Source organism: Diceros bicornis, chromosome 6 (genome assembly GCF_020826845.1).
Source record: "Diceros bicornis minor isolate mBicDic1 chromosome 6, mDicBic1.mat.cur, whole genome shotgun sequence".
Classification (NCBI taxonomy): Eukaryota; Metazoa; Chordata; class Mammalia; order Perissodactyla; family Rhinocerotidae; genus Diceros; species Diceros bicornis.
Genome location: NC_080745.1, coordinates 66,142,131 through 66,167,795, shown reverse-complemented (window position 1 = coordinate 66,167,795; position 25,665 = coordinate 66,142,131). Strand labels below are relative to the sequence as shown.

Sequence of the window (25,665 nt, the reverse complement as noted above, 5' to 3'; positions counted from 1 at the left end):
TTCAAACTGAGAAAAAGCCATTTTAATAACACACACATACATTCATAGGACTTTAAACAAGATATAGTATAAAATATTTAAAAAAAAAAAAAAAAAAAGGAAAGAAAAAGGCAATCTGCATTTACTTGTCAACTGCCTAGGAGCTGGTGGATGAACTGGCTGACAGAACTGCCTAGGGAAACGAATGCACAGACAACGAGGTGCACCCACACTGCAAATGAGTAATAAATCACCACCGCAGAGCAGGCACTACACGCCCAGCCACCTGTACCCTAACCTCCCCTCCTTAGAGACAAACCAGGACAGTCCTCCCCTAATTCTCCAACTCAGTCTTAATGGGTCACCTCTTAAATTTTTATTTTTTTTAAATTTAAAAATTACTCTTGGTTTAAAGACTCCACACATTATTACTGGCCAGTCCCCACCAACTATACTTGTTTTGACAGAAATAAAAATGCAAGTGCTCCAGCTGAGCCTGGATGACAACATGCCATTTTCTATCTTTTACATTTGGGGAGATTTTTGTGAAGTCAAAAGCAAGCTATTACTTGTACTTCAAAACAAAAACAAAATGCCAACCTTCCAAAAGGTGACAAAGGCACCATTGCCATCAGGAGACAGACAGAAAATGTACAAATGCTGTTACTTTACTGCTACATAGATGTGTTCTGTGCATGGAGAGCTTCTTCACTTAACATGACATAATTAATAGAATTATATTTTTGGATAACAAGAGAAGCAGTTCAGAAAAGGCGAACAGTAACACACAAAAGCATAAACACTTACAAGTACCTTAATTTTCAGCTTGCAATAAGGGTAATAAGTTTGACACATATAACCAGAAAATTAAGACAAGGTGATTTTTGGCACAGTAGTATTGCCAAACACACCACCACTCAGTGCAAGCTTTGTTTGCCAAGTCCCAAAAGTGGCCTGACATTCTCTGTGCAATGAACATTTTCTCCCCTACTACCATCCCATTCACTGGGCAACAACAGCAGGAGGGGGACAAAGCATAGAGACTCAAGAGGGAAAAGGATAATACTTGCTTTGAGAGAAAAACCATGGGCTACTTGTGCCAGAAGAGAATCACAAAATTTTTATGAGAACCCAAATGCAAATACTGACTGGAATATGACCTGGAGACTGAAGATATCTACCAGAGTCACAAATATAAGGGCCGAAACTGATGTCTGGCCATTTATTTTAAAGGGACAGATGAAGTATTTAAGTATTTTTCTCTAATGGAGAAAGACAATTAAAAATAGAGACTTTTCTTATTGGAACTGCTAAATAAAAATGTATCAAAGTGGTTTTATATTTGATGCACAGTTATCTGTTGAAACTGCAATATAAAAGGGTCACTTAAAAAAAAAACCTGAATAACCCACTTGTCCCCTCATCAATGTACACGATTAGAAAATATTTACACACTGTAATTACAAGCAATATAAGCAGTATTTTATACTTTGAGATTTTGTACACTTTACACAATGCAAAATGAGAAAAATATGAACACTTATAAAATTACACACAAATAATGTATCTACAAAGCATTAAATTACAGAGAGTGAAAGCCCCCATTGTTGGGCAGATAGATGCCAGAGTTTCAAGCTTCTGTCAAATATAACTCTTTGTAATCTATCTCATTAACCGTAAGTGGCATTTTCTAATAATACCCTTGAGAGGTAGTATCAAGATAATATTCTTACTAGTAAACTCAACACAAAATACAACTTTTGTTGGTCTGACTCTTAGAGGCTCATTCAGCCAGGGTTCTTGGGAACTGGATTTATTTAGTCTTCTCTATAAAATCTCTAACTGCTCAATGCTTGACACGGGCTCAAAAGTTACTGATACTATTTTAAATGATAAATTTAAGATAAAATGCTTTTTACTCCTAAGCCTCAATTTAGAGGTAGAAAGCTATTTTTCAAAATTTATTTTCTCCCCTCTCAAACCACGAACATCAAGTCCAATTCCCTTGCCCTCCATCATCTTTTCCCCCACAACCAGAGACATTAGAGTGCTCAGGAGAGCAGTGTCATCCACGTCAATACTGAAAGAAAGAAGAAAAACATTGGCATTCTCTTTTAAGAAACAAACCCTCCTAAAAGGGACACTCAGTCAACAAAAGAATTTTTCAGTTAGCTAGTAAGTGTCTATTAACTATCAAAGGCTTCAAAGGGCCCTTAGGCTAAGACCAGCATGTGCACTTCTACTAACCCTCCACCATTTAAACCAAAGGATGGCTTTCCAGTGTTTAAGAATTTAGAGCAGCTGTGGTTTTCAAGTGCAACAACTTTAAAATAGAAGCACACGTGTGCGCACATGCAATTACAAATGCGCACACAGTGTCCCAAAGAATAAACACCATCCAGGTCTCGGCCAAGGTTATATATTCATGAAAGAAAGATTTTTGGAAACTTGTACAGATCTTAAGCTTTTACAATACAGACTTCTGCAATATGGCTACCAAGGGCCAGAATTCTAAGATTTAACCAGTATTTAAAAAAATATATGCACTGAAAAGGAAATCCAAAACAAACTGCATATGAATGTTTTGGCATAAAATCAGAGCCACTATTTTATAGCTTAACCTCTTCCTCTTAAGGGGATCTTAAGTAGTTTGGACAATATACCAAACTTCTGTTTCTCAACTGTTTGTTTAAATGTATTTTGAAAACATAACATTTATAATCTTGATTAGTGAAGGAAAATGCATGGATTGAAACTTCCCTGTGCTTTACAGGAGTTACAGAAGAGATTTATCCTTTTTGCTACTGAACTTGGTTCTAAGCTTTCCCTTTGAGTCCTAAAATAACCAAGAGGGAAAATTAAACCCAACTGGAACTTGTTCTTGGTTTGCATGTCCAACTCCTCAAGTTGGTCCAAACCCTTTCTTACATATTTCCTGTAATTATCCAAGTGCCACAAATACAATCCAAAAAAAAAAAAAAGATAACTGGCTTACAATTTAACAAGAGGAGTTAATAGGGGCAAGTTAGACATGCAACTATTAGCTGCTTCTACCCCTCCCCTCTTGTTATAGGATTCTGCTCTTTTAAAAGGCCAGTTGCCTTAATTAAGCAGACCGTGTTTCATATCTGCTTCAGAAACAGCAATTTCTTCATTACCAGCTTCATACTAGATATTCAAGTGGCACATTTGCTGCACATTTTCTTAGCATTCCACTGGATTATGTAGTAATCCTTTCTGCTCCTCTAGGAAAGACTCTTACTGAATTTCTCTTGGTTCATATTTTTGCTGCTGCAAGTCTTGTTAAGAATCTGGTACCCAGAAGTCATGAAGCTGCCCCTAGAAAAGGGAAGGGGAAAAAACAGGATAAAAGAAAATCAGATTATGAATTAATCCTTATAAAACTACTAATCATCAGACAATGGGCTTTGATAATGAAAGTAATAAAATCTTTATATTGTACGTTTCTCTGAAAATTTATGATAATCAGATTCAAGTTTCACACTTTGTGGTCTAACAATAAAAAAAAGTATAAAATAAGTACAAAGACTTTTTTTCCTCACCAACATGTGGAGGGTCATATTTAAGAAGATTAGGTAAAATGTTAAGCTGATTAATATATACAGTTTTGGTATTAAATTCTTTTCTGTTTTAATGCCACATCAGCAAAGATGGCTAGCTAAAAAACAGTCTATTGAAGTTAGAAGCTAAAATAAAAACAACAAAACATTAACTTAAGATCTCTCAAAGACTTCTCTAAAAAAGCACGTATATCTTATTAAGGACACCAACACAAAAGAACCAAAATGTCATAAAATATTTAGATTGCTTTTCCTAATTAATCTTCAGTGTTCCTATTACTTTGATATAAAATATAAACAACTTCTAGGCCCTATCTACTGGAAGTATGGTCCCTGGACCAGCAGCACTGGCATTAATCTGAGAACTTGTTAGGAATGCAGAATATCTCAGGTCCCACTCCAGACCTATTGAATCAAACTCTGCATTTCAACAGGTTCCTAGCTGATGCCTATTTACATTAAAATTTGAGAAGCATCATTTTAGACAATCCCACATCAGTTAGTATGTAAACAAGCAGGATGGCAAACTTAACAGCAGGTGTTTGAACAATGCCCCTCTTAAACAAAGTCTCCTTAGATATGACACCAAAAGCATAAGTGACAAAAGAAAAAAATAGATAAAACTAGACTTCATCACAATTAAAAACTTTTGTTCTACAAATGATACCATCAAGACAGTGAAAAGACAACACCTAGAATGGGAGAAAATATTTGCAAATTATATACCTAATAAGGGACTTGTATTTAGAACACATGGAGAATTCTTATAATCCAATAATAAAAAGATAAGAAACCCAATTAGAAAATGGGCAAAGGGTTTGAATAGACATTTCTCCAAAGAAGCTATATGAATGGCTAATAAGCACAGGAAAAGATGCTCAACATCATTAGTCATTAGGGAAATGCAAATTAAAACCACAATGAGATTCTACTTCCAACGCCCTACTATGGCTATAGTCAAAAAGACCGAGGGGCCAGCCTCCTGGCCTAGTGGTTAAGTTTGGTATGCTCCGCTTCAGAAGCCCGGGTTCGGTTCCCCAGTGCGGACATACACCACTTGTCAGCGGCCAGGCTGTGGCAGAGACCCACGTACAAGATAGAGGAACAAATGTTAGCTCAGGGGGAATCTTCCTCAGCAAAAAAAGAAAGAGAGCAAAGAAAGCAAGACAGAAAGCAAGCAAGCAAGCAAGCAAGCAAGAAAGCAAGAAAGATAGATAATAACAAGGTCGGCAACAATGTGAAGAAATTAGAAACCTCATACATTCTGGTGGGAATGTAAAATGGTGCAGCCACTTTGGAAAATAATCTGGCAGTTCCTCAAAACATTTAACACAGAATTACCATATGACCCAGCAATTCCAACCCCAGGTATATGCCCAAGATGTCTTCATTTGAAGACATATGTTCACACAAAAACCTGTATCCAAATGTTCATGGAAGCATTATTCATAATAGCCAGGAAGTGGAACTAAGTCAAATGTCCATCTAACAAGTGGATAATAAAATGTGATATACCCATACAATGGAATATTATTTGGCTATAGAAAGGACATACACGCTATGACATAGACTCACTTAACATTATGTTACATGAAAGAAGCCACTCAGCTACTCATAAAAGACCACAAAGTATATGATTTCCTTTATATGAAATGTAAAGAATAGGCAAATCTACACAGACTTGTGTAGAATAGTGGTTGCTTAGGGCTTGCGGGGAGTGGGATGGGAGTGCAGGTGTTGGGGAATGGGGAATGACTGCTAATGGGTATGGGATTTCTTTTTGGAGTAACGAAAATGTTCTCAAGTTAGACAGTGGTAATGGCTGCACAACTCGTGCATATACTAAAAACCACTGTAGGCTTTATTTATTTTTTTGTGAGGAAGATCAGCCCTGAGCTAACATCCATGCTAATCCTCCTCTTTTTGCTGAGGAAGACCGGCTCTGAGCTAACCGGCTCTGAGCTAACATCTATTGCCAATCCTCCTCCTTTTTTCCCCCAAAGCCCCAGTAGATAGTTGTATGTCATAGTTGCACATCCTTCTAGTTGCTGTATGTGGGACACGGCCTCAGTGTGGCCGGAGAAGTGGTGAGTCGGTGCGTGCCCGGGATCTGAACCTGGGCCGCCAGTAGTGGAGCACGCGCACTAACCGCTAAGCCAGGGGGCCGGCCCAACTGTACACTTTAAATGGGTGAAATGTATGCTATATGGATTTTATCTAATAAAGCTGTTAAGAAAAACGCTCCTCAGGAAACAACCTCCATTTGATGCAATGTAACATTTTAAAATACGCTCAAGCACCTCTGGAAATAAACTAATAAATAGAAAGCAAAGAAACCTAAAAAACATACATAAGCTATTATACTGGAGTTTTCAGTTTATCTTAAGATACCTAGAAGCAAGTGCTCTGTCATACTTTATTCAAAGAGTATGGAGAAGTATCATTTAGCAAAACTATTAAGAATAAACAAAACCGTTTAATAAAATGACACCTGAGTAGGCCGACAGTTCTGGATTATTTCCTGCCATTTTCCATGTATCCTGGCAACCAAGTCTTTCACCTTAAAAATATCAAAAAGGGGGAAAGGGATCAGATCAAAACATCCTCACCTAAAATCAATTTAATGCTTGATACAAAAGATCTGATAGCTGTGACAGGCCCACACCCAACAACTCAATTTGATTTTTGTCAAGAAAGAGAAAATAAACTACTCATCTTCCGGAGGGACTTTCAAATCACAGTGACTAATGAGACTTTTCTTCATCACCATAATCTAAAATACTGAATGCTTAGGACTCCATTTTCCCATTAGTTATTAAAGATCATCCAGAAAAATATATTTCCTGCCTTCAAGACACTTACATTTTCAACTTGCTGGCTTTTGAACACCCAGATAGAGAAGCTGAAGGGTGGGCTTTGTTATGGGGCCCAAGGTTTTTGTTTGTTCCCTGCCTTCCCAGCTTCTATTTGAAAGACTCAAGGTGACAAAAAATGGTTGTCATTTATTCCTTTCCACATTATTAGAAGATTCAAAATTCGCAATTACGCTTCCTTAGGTTTTTGCAAAGTACTATGAATCCTCTTTAAATACCTGGTATGTTCCTACATTTAGAGGTTTAGCAAGTCTTTGTGCGAAACTCAAACTTTCCTACCACTCTAGAGGTTCTCAATTAGCTCTTGAAGATAACTGCTTGAGAAAAAATGTTTTAAACAAGTCAGGAATTTTATAGCTGCTCTAAGTTTAGAAAGTAAATTGCAAGGTCTGCTTTTTTTCTCCATTTAGAGTTCAGCAGATTCAGTTTCTTCAAAACAATCACCACCTCTACTAGAGGCTTGTGGGGAGGCATGCAACTCATCTATTTCAGCAGGACCATCCCCTGAAGCAATCTCCATAGACCTCTGTGTCACTCTCCACTCTAAGTAAGAGGAGCCCTGGCACCAATCTATGCCCAGCCCTTGGCTTTAAGAAACAAAAACCTTGGGTGGTCCCCTTTTAGCATGTCTGTCAGCAGTAGCCACTACCACCAACTTCTATGGGCCAGTAACTCTAGTCAATGTTGAAAAGAATGTGCTTCTGAAACTATGACTTCAACTCTAAAGCAAAAGAGCTATCCCCTACACATAGTCGAAACTCTGCAATCTGATACAATTTCATTAATTGCTCATTTTTGTATTTAAATTACATCTACTAAAATAAATAGATACTAAATCGAAATGGGCATTGCTGAAATGACTAACCTTTATAGCTAATTAATGCAAGATATAAAGTTACAAAGCTGAAACTTCACATTCAACGACTATCCAAAAACACAAGTGGCAAAAAACAATCAGCTTTACATTATAAAAGCTAAAAGATGATTTAGAATAAAAAAAATCCTTAGGAGAAAAAGTTTTTTAAAAAGTGTTGTTTAATTTTATTTTTCATAAAAAATTGTCAAATCATTTTATTAATAATAAAATTGTTTTCCTAACTCCATACTCATATATTCAGCTTTTCTACTGTCTTTGAAGATACCAAACCTTTAAGAAAAAAGCTTAGAAACTTTACTGCTGAATCATTTCCGTCCTAGAGCTCAGACTGGGTGATGTAGGACTCAGAGATTTGAAAAGTCCTTCCTTTAACACATTCTCTAATGGAATAGTCAAAGGATAACAGCTATACTAATTCTTCTCTATGAACAAAAGTTTTTGACCATCACAAAATTTTATAACCACTGTTTTCAAACTTACAGATTTATTTAAACAAGGCTTTAATCCTTGAAGCTAACTTAAGCATAAAGGTCTTAATTTGTACAATGGGAAAAAACTAAGAAGTTTCATTAGTACTGGAAGAATTTTTCTCCTTAGGTGTCAGGAGTTTTAGAACAGAAAGTATACTAAAACGAAAAATGTGTTTGCTTTGAGATTTCTTCCTTTGACTTTTACTCTGGCTAGAAGAACTTAGTAAAAGCTGATTTCTGTTATTAAAGAAGAAGATCATATTTCTAATCTTATATGTTCTTTTTCATAAAGAGAGGCTTATATGTTTCTCTTCCTCAAATATTAATGTAACCAAAGTTAAAAAAAACTAACAATATGTAAGAAAAACACACACTTACCTTAGTTCTATAAAACAGTCTTGCATCTTCCCTAATATCACACTTAACATGCTTTTCCAAAGCCCCACAGAGGTGCACAAAGTGTTTCTGTGCAAAACAAATGCAAGGGATGAAAACAACTCTGAAGTGTTACAAATTAACAAAGAGGAGACTATGTAGTTAAAACAAATAATAATCATTTAAAAATCTATCATCCTCCCATTAGCAATTTCTGATGTTACCTCTTCAACATAAAAGCAGTCCTATCAGTGAAAGTAGTAACTGCCACAACAATAAGACTGTTATGGTTTATTACTAGTTAATGTAAAAAATATATACAAAAATAAAAGTTATTTTGCTATGTATTAAGGCATATTAATGAAAATTAACCATAGAGCTCAGACTGTGACATAACACTCAGAAATTTAAATGAAGAGTCCTTCCTTTAACACTTTCTCTAATGGAATATTCAAATAACAGCTAACCTATTTTTTCCTCTATGAAGAAAACAAGCTTTAATAATAGTTCCTTGAAAAATTAAGTGCCTTAAGTTTTAGAAGTGTATAGTCCAAAACAGTCACTCTCATACATACAGTAAAGTTGAATATATTAAGGTGAGAATATAAATGGACACTTCTTGGGAGGGAACTGTGATAACAGCTATCTTAAAATAATTAAAATTTGAAAAATTTATAACCTTTGATTTAGCAATGCTACTTCTAGGAATTTACCCTATAGAAATGCTTGCATAGGCTGGTAGAGATATATGAATAAGCATGTTCATGTTAGCACTGAGTGTAATCACAAAAAGTATAATGTTCATCAATGAAGGTTTTGAAATACTATAGTTATTAGACAGAAATGCTAATATATTAAAGTGAAAATAAAAAGACAAGTGGCAAATAATATGAATAGTATGACTCCATTTTTGTTATAATAATTATGTTAGTACATGCATACATTATGGAGAAATTTACAGGAGGGCACTGGATTGCAGGAATCTTTCACTTTCTACCTTACATGGTTTTAGAATAATTGAATTTTTAAATAACGATTATTGTTTTTTAATCAGAAAAAAAATAATTAGAAGAAATGTAAAGACCATATAAGAACATTATAGATAGACGACTATATTAGGTTACAATCAGGAGCGCAAACATAGTTCTATGTACAACAGTGTTTATAAAAACACATGAATCAGTCTTGTGTCCTTTTCATTATGCCTAAGAAGATACTAAATTTTAAAACAGGGGTTGGATTACCTAAGGTGTGAAACACGAGGAACTAAACAAGAACTGTCCCGAGGAGTATGGATCATGGTACTATAGGAAGAACAGAATAATTCAAAACGAAAATCTTAATAGGAGATAATTTAGAAATGTATATCTGAAGTAGCCTGACTTACCGTCAGTTTAATTTTGAAGGCAAATATTTCTAAAGAAAAAAAAAGTGGAGTGGGAGAAGAGATGGAGAGAAATCAGCTAAGAGCTGGCCCAGGTGGTATTTGGTGACCTTGATATCTTATTAATGTATTACATTGCTGCCAAGTTGTAATGGCTAAGTTCCACTCCAATAAACAGAACTAACATTTATGGACAAATAATTCTTGTCAATGATATGGCTGCAAGGTTACTATTACTTCCCTCTAGTGAGTGTACAATGGGATTTCTATAGCAAATCCAAAGTTAACTTTTACTAAGTTTTCTCCTATATGAAGAATGCTTATGCATTCCATCAATAGTGACACTTACTAAAAATAAAAAAAACACTAAAAACTACCTACCCGTTGTCCAGAAGAAAAAGAATGAGAACAACTAACTTCACCGACTAAATGGAGAAGAATGTAGGTCAGGTAATATGCCTGTTAGAGAAATGAATAAAATGAACACCCATAAATTAGTTAGCATAGACGTCAATCCAGTTTACAAAATTAGGAAAGTTGCCCAGGAAGGATTAAGGATTTGCTAAAGTTAACCAAGCTGGTTAAGTGGGGAAAAGCCAAGCATTTAACTCAGGCTTTCTGATTTCTAACTCAAGTGCATTCCTTTTACCACCTCACGACTGCCCCAGTCAACGGCCACAAAAAATACTCCCAGTATTAATTACCAACAATCATCCTTTTATCTCAATTCTCAACTCTCAAGTTTACTGAAGAATTTCATGACAGCGAAAAAGAAAAAATATCATTCACTTTATAACTGTGTTTGCTAGAATGTATCTAGTCTCTAATTCCAGAAATGCCTACGCTATCAGTCTGTGTTAGGAAGTTGGCATCTGTTATGCTCATATGTACTCTTCTGAGATGATCTAAAAGCCCTGGATACCTGCTTTTCAAGTTCCAAATGCAGACTGTCATCAATAGTGCCATTTGGTTGTTCAGCCCTTTTCTTCAAGACCATTTTCTTCAACAAGTCAGAAGGTTTCATTTGCACAAGATAGCGATGTAGGACTGATACCTATCAAAAGAAAGAGGAGACATTATTACTAAGCAATACAGTTGCTCTTCCCTAGGCTACCTTTTTTCAGTGTGTCCTCTGTTCATTTTGCCTTCTCTAATTTTGCCCCTTTAGTTTTCTTTGTAGTCCAGTGACATCCATTTCTGCTTTACTTAAAAGTCCTCAATTGCTTAAAAGTGCTTTTAAACGAAAGATTTAGTACTTGTAATTGAGGATAAAAGCTTAAGGGGGAGACCAAATGGCATAACAATAGAGGTCAAAGGGAGTGCTTTCTCTATGAAATTATTTGAGTCGGCAATGCTGAATCTCCCTGTGAGCAGAAATCACTGAATTCTGAAAATAATTCTTTTTTTTTTTTTTGTGAGGGAGATCAGCCCTGAGCTAACATCCATGCTAATCCTCCTCTTTTTGCTGAGGAAGACCGGCTCTGAGCTAACCGGCTCTGAGCTAACATCTATTGCCAATCCTCCTCCTTTTTTTTCCCCAAAGCCCCAGTAGATAGTTGTATGTCATAGTTGCACATCCTTCTAGTTGCTGTATGTGGGACGTGGCCTCAGCATGGCCGGAGAAGCGGTGCATCGGTGCACGCCCGGGATCCGAACCCAGGCCGCCAGTAGCGGAGCGTGAGCACTTAACCACTAAGCCACGGGGCTGGCCCCAAAATAATTCTTTTTTGATGGCAGTAAATATCACTGAAAGGACTGAGAGCTATTTTCTAATTACCCTGGTGGCTCAGGAGTGGTCCCCATATATCTGGAATCAAATCTACCTCAACTTTACTAACGCAGAACCCAGCTGTCCCTTTCAATCTCTCTGTCTCATAGCACCTTGTGCATATACTTCTATTACTGTTCTTACTACACTGGACCACAATGGTTGGTTTATTTTGTTTCAACCACTAGATTATGTTTTCAAGGGCACAGTCTCTATCTAATTCATTTCTTTACCCCTAGGACCTAGTAGAGTATCATGTACTGAATTGCAATTTTTTTTGTTTGAGGAAGATTAGCCCTGAGCTAACACCCGTTGCCAATTCTCCTCTTTTTGCTGAGGAAGATTAGCCCTGGACCAACATCCACGCCCATCTCCCTCTACTTTATATGGGACACCGCCACAGCACGGCTTGACAGGTGGTGTGTAGGTCTGCGCCCAGGATCCGAACCTGCAAACCCCGGGCCGCCAAGGTGGAGTGCAGAACATAACTGCTACGCCACCGGGCTGGCTCCATGATTTGCAATTTAAACAAGAACACCACATCTAGATCAGGTTTTATGTTGAGTTTTCAAATCCAACTGTGAGTAGCCCCATTAGTGTTATCAATGTTGGTAAAAAGCCTTCAGGACTTCTCGGAGTGAAGCTTCCAGAGGACATGTTTATATACACTCATATATACATGATATATTCACTACTGCACAAATACTGGAAGGCAACCATATATTTTTTTGTGTGTGTGAGGAAGATCAGCCCTGAGCTAACATCCATGCTAATCCTCCTCTTTTTGCTGAGGAAGACAGGCTCTGAGCTAACATCTATTGCCAATCCTCCTCCTTTTTTCCCCCAAAGCCCCAGTAGATAGTTGTGTGTCATAGTTGCACATCCTTCTAGTTGCTGTATGTGGGACGCGGCCTCAGCATGGCCGGAAAAGCAGTGCATCAGTGCGCGCCCGGGATCCGAACCTGGGCCGCCAGCAGCAGAGCGCGCTCACTTAACCGCTAAGCCACGGGGCTGGCCCTGGAAGGCAACCATATTTAAGCTCTTTTGATAACAACTGCTAACCTTAATGAGGTGAATTTAATAAATAATGTCATATTATTATGATTTTCCCAGCAGTTTTTATACATTATTTCATCTAACTGTCTACAACCATCCTATGTGGTAGAGAGTGTGATACCATCTCCATTTCACAGATGAAGAAACTGGATCTCATTAGTTAAGTACCATTCTAAAGCCTACATGAATAGTATTATGCCTGAGAGTTGAGATCTAACACCAGGACTTCTGACTTAGGATCCATCAATTTTTCCTACACCTCACTACTTCTCCATTTATTAAAAGAAAACAAAAATGATATTTATACCTGCAGATTAGTGGCATTAGGGATATCTTCACGTTTCTCATCCAAAAGCTTTGAAATAATCACTAGGCTGAGGCACTGTCTCAGTTGCCTGGAATTAGAATTTCAAAGTATTTAGAATGTATTTTAATCAATACTGCTTGAGAAGCAAATGAATGAGCCAAAAAGAGTTCTTCTGGTTCTTCTTATTGGAAATATAGCTAATGTTTCAAGAGAAGGCTATACAAGAACATATGAGCTTTAATGGAACAGTAAAATTTTCATGTAAAATATTTCCACATAAAGTTAGAGTTGCCTGAAGCTCAGGCAAATCATTAAGGAGGCTTTATCTTTGACACTGCTGATTTACTGATAGAAAATCTATTTTATTGCTGGAATTTATTTTTACTAAAGCAAAAAAATGCTAATTCATTCATTTTCATGGTACGTGCCATTTAAATTAAGTTATCAGATAAGCTAAAATTAAAACTCAAGAATATTACAAAATGATCTGAGTATCAGAATCAGGCTGCCAATGCCTTTTCCCACAGCTGAATATGAAATAAAAGACTCTGATCTAACATTCCAGGAATGATGAAAGGAAATAAAGGCCCCCAAAGTTTTTCCTTAATGTAAACACTATGAAATTTTCTTAATGTCTAATTCTCACTTTTCAATACCTTCCACGTGGCGTCCAGTTAGGGACCAGCTGTACCAACCACAGAAGGTTGTGAGGATGACTGGAGAGTTCATTTATGGCCAGACAGAGTTCAGGCACCTGAAAACAAAGAATGAGCAAGATTTTCCAATAAGTCAATGGAATCAAACATCTAATAGATCATCCACATCTTTTCTTGCCCTGATGAAAGCGTTATTACAATAAGAGCACTCATTTTTAGAGATAGCGTGGACTCTAGAACCTGCTAAAATGTATACAGTCAGTCTTAAACTCCAGAACAGACTAACCAGATACATTTATCAGAATTTCATTTGACGTTCATTTTTTGTGCTACATCACATCTATACCGGTATTTAAACAGTACTTCTTGGAAAAATAAAGTGATCTAAATACAAATATCAGTTTCCGAAGGTGTATAATGAGAGTTGTACAAGATCGTACATGTTCCTGACCTGGGATTTCTTGCATTTTAGGGATCCTCAACTATTCTAGTATTTAAAGTCTAACAGAATTGCTTCAAAATGATCCCTGAGTAGTGGAAGGAAGCATGGCAAGAGGGTAACAGATGAGACAAAATTATGTCTTGACAATTGTTGAAGCTGGGTGATAGGTACTTCGGTGTTCATTACACTCTTCTACACTTTTGCACGTTTGAAATTTTCCACCAAGAAAGGCTGAAAAATATAATCTTTAAAAACCGAACAAAAATTATATATGTTTACTCTCAATACAGCTGCATAAGTTCAACTCAAGTTCTTGCTGTATATGTGACTCACTCCATCATTTCATTTAGGTCTCTGCTTAAAGGTCACTTCAGAAAGGGCTTCCCTGACTGCCTCATCTGAAACAGCAGAGCATCCCTGCCTTGCTACTCTCTTTTCCCATGTCCTGCTTTATTTTAATCTGTAGCACTACATTTACTTTATTATCTAACCCTCTGACTAGGATAAATCTGCCATGAGGGCAAGGGCTTTATCGTTTTCACAGCTGTATCTCTAGCACCTACATTAATACTTGGCCCACAGTAAATCCTCAATAAACACATTTTTTGTTGAAAGAACAGCTGCAGTTTTAGAAAAGATTCAGTTATCATGACTTTAAATAATACAGTTCCAGCAAAGACAGTCTTTTCCTCAGTTTATTTTTCATCTGCCAAAGATCTTAACTGAGCTTAGAAACTATTAATTCTTTTTTTTTTTTTTTTGGGGGGGGGAGGAAGATCAGCCCTGAGCTAACATCCGTGCTAATCCTCCTCTTTTTGCTGAGGAAGACCGTCTCTGAGCTAACATCTATTGCCAATCCTCCTCCTATTTTCTCCCCAAAGCCCCAGCAGATAGTTGTATGTCATAGTTGTACATCCTTCTAGTTGCTGTATGTGGGATGCAGCCTCAGCATGGCCGGACAAGCAGTACGTCGGTGCGCGCCCAGGATCCGAACCCGGGCCGCCAGTAGCGGAGCACACGCACTTAACCGCTAAGCCATGGGGCCGGCCCTATTAATTCTGCATACATTATGAAAGTCAAATTGTGATGCTATACAAAAAAACCAATACTCAAGTTTTAAGTAATGTTACCTTTGTGTTCCAATCTCTGATGTTTTTCATCAGGTTTATCAGGAGGCTTTGAAAGTCCACTAGAGGAATCTGTTTCAGCTGTTTCTCCAAACTCATTTTAAACAACATTAAAATCAGCAACATTATTTCATGATCCTGGTAACCTTCTGGATGTATAGATGTACACAAGCCTAGAAACTTTGACAGAAATGCAGAGACAAATTAACTTAAGGAGATATGTTTTACTTGAAGAGTTTAAGTTACAAAAACTTTTTTGACAAAAAATGCAAAAGAGAACTATAAGGAAAACAAAACATCAGCTGACTACAAAAAGGAAGGCAAGAAATAGTCATGTTAATAGTTGGGTTAGGTGACTGGATAAATATTTTCTTCTCCATTTTTCATTTTCAAGATTTTCTTCTCAACTGTTCAATATTATTGATTTGATTCAGCCACTAAAAATATTTTAACATTATTAATTCTTGATCAGTAAGTTATATTCTAAGTGATAATTTTCTTTATACATCCTCTAAAAAATTATTGGATTCAAAAAATATTTGTTTCAAAAAGCTTTTTGGTAAATGCATTTCTAGAACTATTTTAATTACATAACTCTGATCTAAAGTTCCCTTTCACTCCTAATATTAAAACAAAAATAAAAACAGCAAAAACAACCTCTAATACAAAGATTATTGCTAAAAACTTTCAGAGACTGGAAATCACCTGGTAAAACACTAGTGATTTTGTTTTAAAACCATTAACCACAAAACTAAATGGTAGCTCTGTGCTAAAGACATACAAAAGAGTTTTTTTCCTACCTTAACCACATTTAAAATGTTGGTTTCAGGAAAAGTTGAAAAAATTGGCTTACAAGATGAATCTTCACTTCCTTTTACCCCCAATGTCATCAGTGTTTGAGAACTATTGAAAAGTGAATAAAGCAATGGGAAAATTAGGCACAAAATTATTTTAAGAAATACTGAACAACGAAGAAGTTTTATTGAGGTATAATTTACATACAATATAAAGAATATACCCATTTTAAGTTTTGATAAATGTATAACTACTAGTGTAAACACCATCCAAATCAAGAAATAGAACATTCCCATTATCCCCAAGAGTCCCTTCATGCCAGATCCAAGTCAATCCACTATCTCCTACTCCTGGTAAACACTAATCTGATTTCCCTTTCTATGCATTGGTTTTCCCTTAATGCTACTCTTTATAAGGCACTATCCTCATTGACCCTGGTATCAGAGAGCTATGCAGAAGGTGGCTCTCACTATAAAGAACTCATCATATTTAAAGGCCTCATGAGTGGCCTAAAGAAACTGCCACAGCAATATAAAGACACAATTCTAGGCACCTCAGTTTTGGTTGAGGTAATCAGTGAAGGTTCATGGAAGAGGAGACACATGAACTTGGCCTTCAAAAAATAGACAATACTTTCTTGTTTAATTTTTTGAATAAATAACACCTTCATATGGTTAAAAAAAGTCAAAAAGAAAGGCACAGTATGCTGTGAAGAACTGTCCTCCCAGTCTAGCTCTTCAGCACCATTTCCTCTCCTCACAGACATTCACCACTAGTTTTAGTCCTTCCTACCACAAATATGAATATATGCCCCCTCCACTTTCAATACAAATGGTAGCATACTATATACTCTGTTGTGCACCTCTTTTTTTTCACTTAATATATCTTGGAGATATTTCCATAACTATATGTTAAGAACTTTCTTATTTTTTAAAATATCTGCTTGGTAGTCCTGTGTCCCTTCCTAGCTGTACAAACTAATGCAAGTTACTCAGTCTTTCTGCTCCTGACTCACCTGTAAAATGGGGATGAAAATACTATCTAATAGCTGTAGTGACTATTAAATGAAGTACTCTATGTTAAGCCCTTAGAACTGTGCCTGACACATAGTAAGCAATACGTGTTTGCAGTTGTGATGATTGTTATTAAAGTACCATGGTTTATTTAACCCATCCCCTACAGACAGACTGTCTTTTGCTCTTATAAACAGTGCTTCAACAAGTGAGACAGGAAATATTTTGGTGAGCAGACACTGAGGATGGAGGTGAGGGAGCAGCATGAGGAAGAGCCAATGGAATAACAGCTAATGTGGAGCAATAGCAAGCAGATTGATTTGGTCTGAACAAAATAGAAAATAGGTCCGAGTCAAATAGCAGAGTCTTAAATATGAGGTGTAAAGGTTTGAGAATAGAAAGAAAGAAGTTCAAGGCTATACTTTCATAAAAGGAACCCTCCAATAGTGAAAAGAATAAACATCTTAGAGGTGGAAGCTCCTGGGGGAAAGGAGATTTTTGCCAGCCTAGGCATGCAAAGGGGATCTGAATTAGACTGACACTGAGAATGAAAGGGAAGGAATAGCTGTGAGATAGGTAGAGGAAGACGTGAGACTGAAAATTGATGGATATAGAATAGAAAGAGGTTAGGACTCAAATTTTAAGTCTGTATATTTAGCAGAATAATAGTCAAGAAAAGAACCATACTAGTATCCTTTAATATCTTACTCTTCCTATCTGAATATTTACTCTAACAACCTTCAAATATTTTTCACTCCAAATCTACTGTTTGCATAGAAACTTGTTATTATGAAGATGCATGTGTATACATCAGCAAAAACAAGTAAGTTGCATGTGAGCCCCAGTGAGAGAAGAGTGAGTTGTGCTCCTGTCTCAACAGGATTCAGTCTTGCGCTCATGCTGTTTGAAGAGGCATTTCATTATGTTTCACTCATTCCTTCACCTGCTCACCCTTGGGTACCTGTGCTCATCTTTGCCTACCACTCACTATACAGCAACAGGGACTATGGCCACCACCTCCCTGCTCTGGTCACCAAACCTGACTGAAGCAACTCTTCAACCAGTAAGTAATAAAAAAAGCCTATTTTACCAAATATTATTTGTATTTATTATGTCTTAATGCAATCATTATATATCTTTATTTCACTATTTCTACTATGGTACCTGCTCACTACAGTGAAGAAAGAAATTCAAATCTGTTGCATACGACATACAAAATTACCACACACCACTGAGTTTGTTAAATGTTAAATAATAAAACAGTTCGTATTTTATCTTTTTAAATATGGGTGTTTGAGTATTTTACTTATGTTTGGGGTTTTTGGATGGGCTGGGAAAGCATTATTTTTCCTATGTTTAGTGATGGAATATAGTCTTTATCTGAAAATTTCCAACATATTTTCAGATACAGATTACAACTGAGCAACAAGGGATCCTGTGTGGGGTGGAAAGAGAACTGGAGAGATGAAGAGTTTGGTTTTGGATATCCCAAGTAACAAGAATTCGTATTTTTCTCAGAAGTGAAGATGAGTATACTCTCATAACGTTTAGGAACTGTTTTTATTTCTTCTTCTGTCATCAGTCTATTCATTTCCTTTCTTCATTTTTCTAACAGGTTATCAATCTTTTTCTTATTAATTTGAAATTAAGCCTTTGGGATCAGAGTTTCTCTCACACACACACACACACACACTCCCCTCCCTCTCATTTTGAGTTTTTTTTTTTTTTTTTGAGGAAGATTGGCCCTGACCTAACATCTGTTGTCAATCTTCCTCCTTTTTTCCTTTTTCTCCCCAAAGCCCCAGTAGATAGTTGTATGTCACAGTTGTACATCCTTCTAGTTGCTCTATGTTAGAGGCTGCCTCAGCATGGCTTGATGAGTGGTGCGTAAGTCCGCACCCAGGATCCAAACCGGAGAACCCTGGGCCGCCGAAGTGGAGCGCGCGAACTTAACTGCTACACCACCGGGCCGGCCCCCCATTTTGAGGTTTTTCTTTTGATTTTATAGTGATTACTGTCATGGAGATTTTTTTTTTAAAAATGTGGTCAAATATGTTAATCTTTCCTCTTACGGCTTTTGAATGTCCATACATAAAACCAGCTTCTTCTCTTCTAGGCTTATTAAAAAAAATCTGCTAGTTTCTTCCATTATTTTTACGGTTTCATTGTAAACATTTAAATCTTTGATTTATCTATCAGTTTGAGTTATGGATGCAAAATTTTTTTCCAGGTGGTACCCAGTTTTCCAAATACTGGATATAATACCAGATACTGACTAGCCCACTCTTTCCTCATATTTTGAAATACTACTTTTAGCATTTACTAAATAAGTCTATTTTGGACTTATTTTGTTCCACTAATGGAGCTTTGTATCCTTGTACTTGTCCCATACTATTATCTGGTGAAGCCAGTCCTGCGTCATAACTCTTCTTTCTCAAAACTTTCCTGGATACTAGTTTTTCCATATGACTTGAGAATCACTTGTATAGTCCCAACTCCTCTCCTCCTCACAAAGAATCCAACTGGCATTTCTTATTAGGATCTCATTAAGTCTACAGTTTACCTTATGGAGCTCTAGTATTTATGATGTTGAATTTTCCTATCTGAAAGCATGGTACACTCTTCCATTTATTAAGGTCGTCTTTTTTGTCCCTTAGTAATGTTTACATACATGCATGCACACACGTTTCTATTTAAGTTTATTCCTGGGTATTTCCTATATTTTTCTTACTATTGTAAATGAAGTCTTTTCTTCCAGTGTATCTTTTTTTTTTTTTTTGTGAGGAAGATCAGCCCTGAGCTAACATCTGATGCCAATCCTCCTCTTTTTGCCGAGGAAGATTGGCCCTGGGCTAACATCTGCACCCATCTTCCTCTACTTTATCCGGGACGCTGCACCGTAAAGCTCGACAAGCAGTGCGTTGGTGCGCGCCTGGGGTCCGAACCGGTGAACCCCGGGCCGCCGCAGCAGAGCATGCACACTTAACCACTTGCACCACCGGGCTGGCCCCCAGTGTATCTTTTAACTAGCTACAGTTCACATATCTGAAGGCTACCAATTTCTCTTTATTAACTTTGTATCCCAGTATCCACACCAAATTCTCTTACTCGTTCATCATAGCTTTTCAGTTGGCTCTTAGGCTTCTATGTATACATTAAAATCACTTCTGCAAATAATAAATCTTTCACAATCTAATTTCCAATTATTATATCTCTTATCTTTTTCTCTTGTCTAATTGCTTTGGCCAGTACCTCCAAAACAATGTTAAATAACAATGGACAGTCTCATTTTTAAAAAAAATTTTTAGGGCCGGCCCTGTGGCTTAGCGGTTAAGTGCGCGCACTCCGATGCTGGCTGCCTGGGTTCGGATCCCGGGCGTGTGCCAACGCGCCGCTTCTCCGGCCATGCTGAGGCCACGTCCCACATGCAGCAGCTAAAAGGATGTGCAACTATGACATACAACTATCTACTGGGGCTTTGGGGGAAAAATAAATAAATAAAATTATAAAAAAAAAAAAAAATTTTATTTTTTAAATGTTTCTATTTTTTCCCTGTTAAACATGATGATGGCTTTTAGATTGAGAGATGTTAAGAATGTATCTAATTCAAGATCCGTTTCAACTTTGAGAGATTTAAAAAAATCAAGAATGGATATTGAATTTATCATAGGAATATTAACTGTTATTACATATAAATTGTTTAAAAGAATGCTTTGGAGTTAATTATGAAAAGAAAACTTACACAAGATTGTCTTCATTAAAGTCTGGCTGAAGATTCTCCAGAGGAAACAAAGATCTAAAATCAATTCCCATATTGAAAAACACAGCTGCTATGTCAGATAATGATGGGATCCAGGGCCAAACTGGTGAATCACTGAAGGTATCTAGTTAACAAAAGAAAATATTTTATCCCAAATCTGGGTTCACAAATCCACAGTTGCAAGGTGATAGTCTGCATGTGAAACATGGACTATTATGATGATTTTATAGAAATAACTGGTAATAATATGCTAACAATATAGTTATTTAGAATGATCATACAGAAATTATAGATTTTTCAAATAAATGTGAAGGAGAGGACATTTATGAACAAAATATCTGAGAATGATGGATAAAAGGATCTAACTCAGGAGGAAGTAACAGATTTTGAAGACTGGAAATAACAATGGTAAAATACGAACTACTGCTAACACAGGAAGATTTTACCATCTTCAGTGCCTATATAGTTCCAATCCTCAAAACAAGTAAAACAGGTAAATCACAATGCTTGTTTCATTATAAGGGATCTCAAAGTTAAGAAAGCAACTTCTACACTTTTGCAGTGGATACTTTCAATCTCCTTAGTGCATAATTAGTACAATACTGTTGCTCACCAATAAGCCAATTAAAGTTAATTGGCTAAATAAATAAACTTACAACTATTTCCACTTACTCAGCACAATAAGCCATGACTTGGTAAATATGAGTTAAGGGCTGCCACATGCAAGATCTTATAACCTTTTTCTCAGTGCAACTAAAAAAATGCAGATACTCATTTCTGATTGGAGTTTCATTTCATTATTAACGAATTACAAAAATAATTTTTATTCTATATTTCCCAATATCCTAATGTGTAGTAATATGAAAGAGACCATGTACATAGCAACCAATAATTCACACTGTTACAGTAAATTTATATACTTACCATTTCTAATTGTTATTTCCATCAGTGTACTTAAAATCTGCACAGACACAATACAGTCTGTATGAACTGACATCATCTGTCAAAAGTAGATAAACGATAGAGAATAAAGAAAACATATGAGCATTTACTATTTGCAGGCACAAAGGTGTTTTATGTGCCTTTCATTTAATACATACAATAACCTTGTGAAGCGGTCATACGTTACACATATGAGCAAACAGGCTCAGAGAGACGAAAATACTCTACCCAACGCAATACATGAGGAGTTGGAATTTAAATCCAGGTCTGATTCCAAAGTCAGGGCCCTGCATTCTACATGCTGCTTGTTTTTAGAATTTTCATTTATAATTAGACAAATATAACATCTGAACTACCAAAAAATGCCTTTCTAGTTCATATCATGCCATGAAACCCAAAATCCATAAAGGAAAAGGCTGCTAGGTTGATCACATCACAGGCAAAAATCAAACCATAAACTAGTAAAAATATTTGAAAAGATACAAACATGCAAATTAATCTACCAACATACTTCTAAAAAGATGTTCAATATCACTAGTAATCAAAAAAATAAAGAGGAAAATGGTAAGACATCATTACTTGACTTCAAGATTGGTAAAGATCAAGAATATTAAGGGGCTGGCCCAGTGGCGCAGCGGTTAAGTGTGCATGCTCTGCTGCGGCAGCTGGAGGGTTTGCAGGTTCAGATCCCTGGTGCACACCAAAGCACTGCTCGTCAAGCCATGCGGTGGTGGTGTCCCAAATAAAGTAGAGGAAGATCGGCACGGATGTTAGCTCAGGGCCAATCTTCCTCGGCAAAAAAGAGGAGGATTGGCATTGGATGTTAGCTCAGGGCTGATCTTCCTGACACACAAAGAAAAGAATATTGCCAATCTTCAGTGTTCACAAGAGTACTAGGAAAGACGAAGTATGCCCAGTTGGAGTGTAATTTGGTAAAATTTTTAAAGTAATTTGGTAATGTTTATGCAAAGTTATTGTCCTTATGCTTTGATGAGTCAGCCTTTTTACATACAGGAATTTACAGGCAGAAGCATATAATTAATATAATTTTACAAGAAAATTTTTTGGAACAAAATCTCAACTTTAAAAATACTTTTAAAAATTACATACATACATATTGAAAGTAATTTTAAATGGTTTTGTAGAGGAAAACACATTGTATTTCTCTTTCTCTTTTGCTTTGGAGCCACAGATTATGATTATAATAAATTTAAATCTAAAAGGTAAGGGGGAATAACCCAAACTCTGGTTTCAATCAGGCATATGGCTGTGTCATTTCAAAATCAACCTACGTGAAAAAAATGTCTTTGTTATGATGTTTGTGTTGTTACGTTCTGCCACTAGGGGGCAGCACCATTCAAAGACATGTTGGACACAGGACAAGTTCTGGATAATAATCTTTTTGCAGAGGGTGATGAATTCTAAGATGGACAACTTTGAGATAAATAAGTGTGTAAAGAAGTGTATACAACAAGCTAATGTCTATCAACTGAGATTGGGTTAAATAAATCATGGTACAGCACTACAAAGGAATACTATAAAGCCATTAAAAAGGATGATAATGTATCTATAACGAGATGAAAATACTCAATAATTTGTTACCTGAACTAAGTTATAAAACAGCACATATTCTGTTTATATTGTTTACAGAAATCTATGTACATACAGAGAACAATCTAGAAAACACTAAAATTTAACAGCCTCTGGAAATTGGGAGTTCAACCTTTTTGTTTAAATCTCCCTTTCATCTTACTTGAACTTTCCACAATCAAACATGAACTCCCTTCGAAAACAGTAAAAAAAAAAAAAAAAAAAAAAAAAAAAAAAGTAGTAAACTATCTTTCTGGCCTGCTACATTTAAACACTCATGATAAAATCACGAAGATGCAAACATTTTAATAATTAAATTTATAAAATATTAAGACTATACAATTAAAATGAATTCTAACATGCTTTCTAAAAAAACAGTGATAAGGTGGTAAGTCTCGCCATCATGAAAAATGGACTTGGAACTGAAAAGGAGAAATGAGACAAAGTGTCTCATACAGAAAAAGTGCTTAATGAATGACTATTAGTTTGATTTTCAAAGAATAAATATGAAAAGTATAAAAAACTGCTTTCACAAAGATATGCTTGTATGTCATCTTTAGGCTTTTAAAGGCCTAATGATGGTCCCACATCAAGGAGATGAAAATTAACACAGATACATGTAACAATCTTACTTATAAGTTTAAGAAAAGATATATTACATAATTAGAGAATAATGAAGCCCTAGTGTGACAGCAAATGAAGTTTTGAATAAACAGAAATATGTGGGTGGGGTAGATGGGTATGAGTCTTGCTAGAAACTGCTGGTAAGAAAGATTTTATCTGGAGCATACGTCCATTTATGGGGAGAGTGGGGAAACACTTGTAGGAGTGACACTGACAAGCTAAAGGTCATTCAGAAAGATGATCAGTAAAGGCACTGGAAATTTAGTAACTGGAGAATGTTTAGTGTGAGGAGAGATGAGGGTCATTATAGTTATTTTAAAATAACTGAAGGACTATTAGACAGATGAGGCATATTCTGGGAAGCTATAGAACAGATAATAAGTACCACTAGATAAAAACCATAGGGAAGCAAATTTTGATTTAGTTAGGACAGTTAAAAAAAAAAAATTACTAGGGCCCAAGCAGTGAGCTCCTAACCACTGGAAGCAAATGTTCCCGCCCTACACTCTGTACCACCTGTTATTCTCTCTGCCTAGAATGCTCTTCTCCTACACAGTGGGCAAGTCTCCTTCTATCGCTTTCTTCAGCTCTTTACTCAGACCTCACCTTATCAGTAAGGCCTTTATCAACTACCTTACATATATATTTAAAAAAGCAAACTTTCTTTTCCTCCCCTGATACTCTCTATATCTACCTCGGCCTACTTTTTCTTCATAGCATTTACCATTTGACTTAATATATCTATAAATGTGCACACATACATACACACATTTACTGTCTGTCTCCTCTATACTAGAATGTGGGTTTCGTGAGATCAGAACCACTGATTTTTTCATTGCTGTTCTCTCCAGTGCCTGGCACAGTTGGCACTCAAAAATGCCAGCTATATGAAAAACTGTACGGGAATATCTAGTTCCTGCCAAATATAAGATTCTTTGAAATACTATCTTAAAGCCCAGAACAGAAACTCCATATGTTTTTCCCACTTCTCAATTCACATGTAATAGTTATAGTTCTCTGATACCACTGATATTTATAAAGTTACCATGTAAATAATACAAAAATTAACATAATTATTTGAGTGGATTTAAGAATTAAGTATGAATGGGGAAGAGAAACAGTCAGTTGGATTTGTATCCAAAAAATATATATATATATATATATGTATATATATATATGAATGGGAAAATACTAGTATACAAGCCAAATCTTAAAAATGTACGCAGGTACCTCCATAAAAATGAGGTAAAAAAGGTAAAAAACTCCCAGGTATGTAAGCATTAGATCTCTTCTAAAACTAACTATCATAATGATTTACCAGTATGATGAAATGTCTCACAGCACAACTAGCATTATTGACTATCCTGCACATTAGCTGCGTTAGCATTTCCTTTATAATCTCTTCACACTGACTTTCTAACCCACTGAAATCATGGGTTTGATGTGCTCGATTTGTTTTTTCTCTAGTAACATGCAAGTCAGATTACATTTTAAAACTTTGTTTTTGACTGGGAAGTACAGTAGGAGGCAACTGTACCCCCCAGACATTTCTCTTACCCGAAATAGCCACTTTAACACAGGGACAGGACACTGGACATAGTGATAGGCAGAGGTAAGGAAGCCTTGTGTTGTCAAAAAAATCTGATCTGTTTTTCCTGATCTGAAAAAATAAAGGAAAATCAATAAGACTGTAACCCTGATGGCAAGAAACTTCTACCACCACTACATCTTGACATAATTAGGGAAATGAGCAAGCCCACCATCCACAGTGCACAGAAGTGAACTCTGTCCCAGTATGGATGGGTTACTCACAAAAGAAATTCTACTGATGGCATAAAGCTGATCCAATCTGTTGGCTTGGCTCCAGATTTATCTGATGGACACATCTACCTTAGCTGGTGGTGCTGAGAAGAAGCCTATCAAATCTCAGGACATCATTTGCTTTTGCCAGCTTGGGTTTGTACTTCCATAAAACTCAGCAGCAGAATTAATGAGATCTCTCTGGATTTGAGACATCATGCACTGAGAAAAATTAGACCAGATTGG

General features: G+C 36.3%; 1 protein-coding gene across 2 annotated transcripts in view; it reads right to left on the bottom strand.

Moving 5' to 3' along the window:
* The window catches only part of SLF2 (SMC5-SMC6 complex localization factor 2), a 41,705-nt gene continuing 16,040 nt past the window's right edge, over window positions 1-25,665 (bottom strand). For both annotated transcript variants that reach the window (XM_058543779.1, XM_058543780.1), the window contains exons 9-20: window positions 25,177-25,279; window positions 21,388-21,463; window positions 20,446-20,587; window positions 15,696-15,798; window positions 14,899-15,075; window positions 13,327-13,424; window positions 12,671-12,758; window positions 10,462-10,593; window positions 9,921-9,998; window positions 8,159-8,245; window positions 6,052-6,120; window positions 1-3,318 (exon numbers count right to left, since the gene is read on the bottom strand). In XM_058543779.1, the coding sequence (XP_058399762.1) occupies window positions 3,283-3,318; window positions 6,052-6,120; window positions 8,159-8,245; window positions 9,921-9,998; window positions 10,462-10,593; window positions 12,671-12,758; window positions 13,327-13,424; window positions 14,899-15,075; window positions 15,696-15,798; window positions 20,446-20,587; window positions 21,388-21,463; window positions 25,177-25,279 (1,189 nt within the window). In that variant the 3' untranslated portion in view covers window positions 1-3,282. The remainder of the gene's footprint in view (window positions 3,319-6,051; window positions 6,121-8,158; window positions 8,246-9,920; window positions 9,999-10,461; window positions 10,594-12,670; window positions 12,759-13,326; window positions 13,425-14,898; window positions 15,076-15,695; window positions 15,799-20,445; window positions 20,588-21,387; window positions 21,464-25,176; window positions 25,280-25,665) is intronic.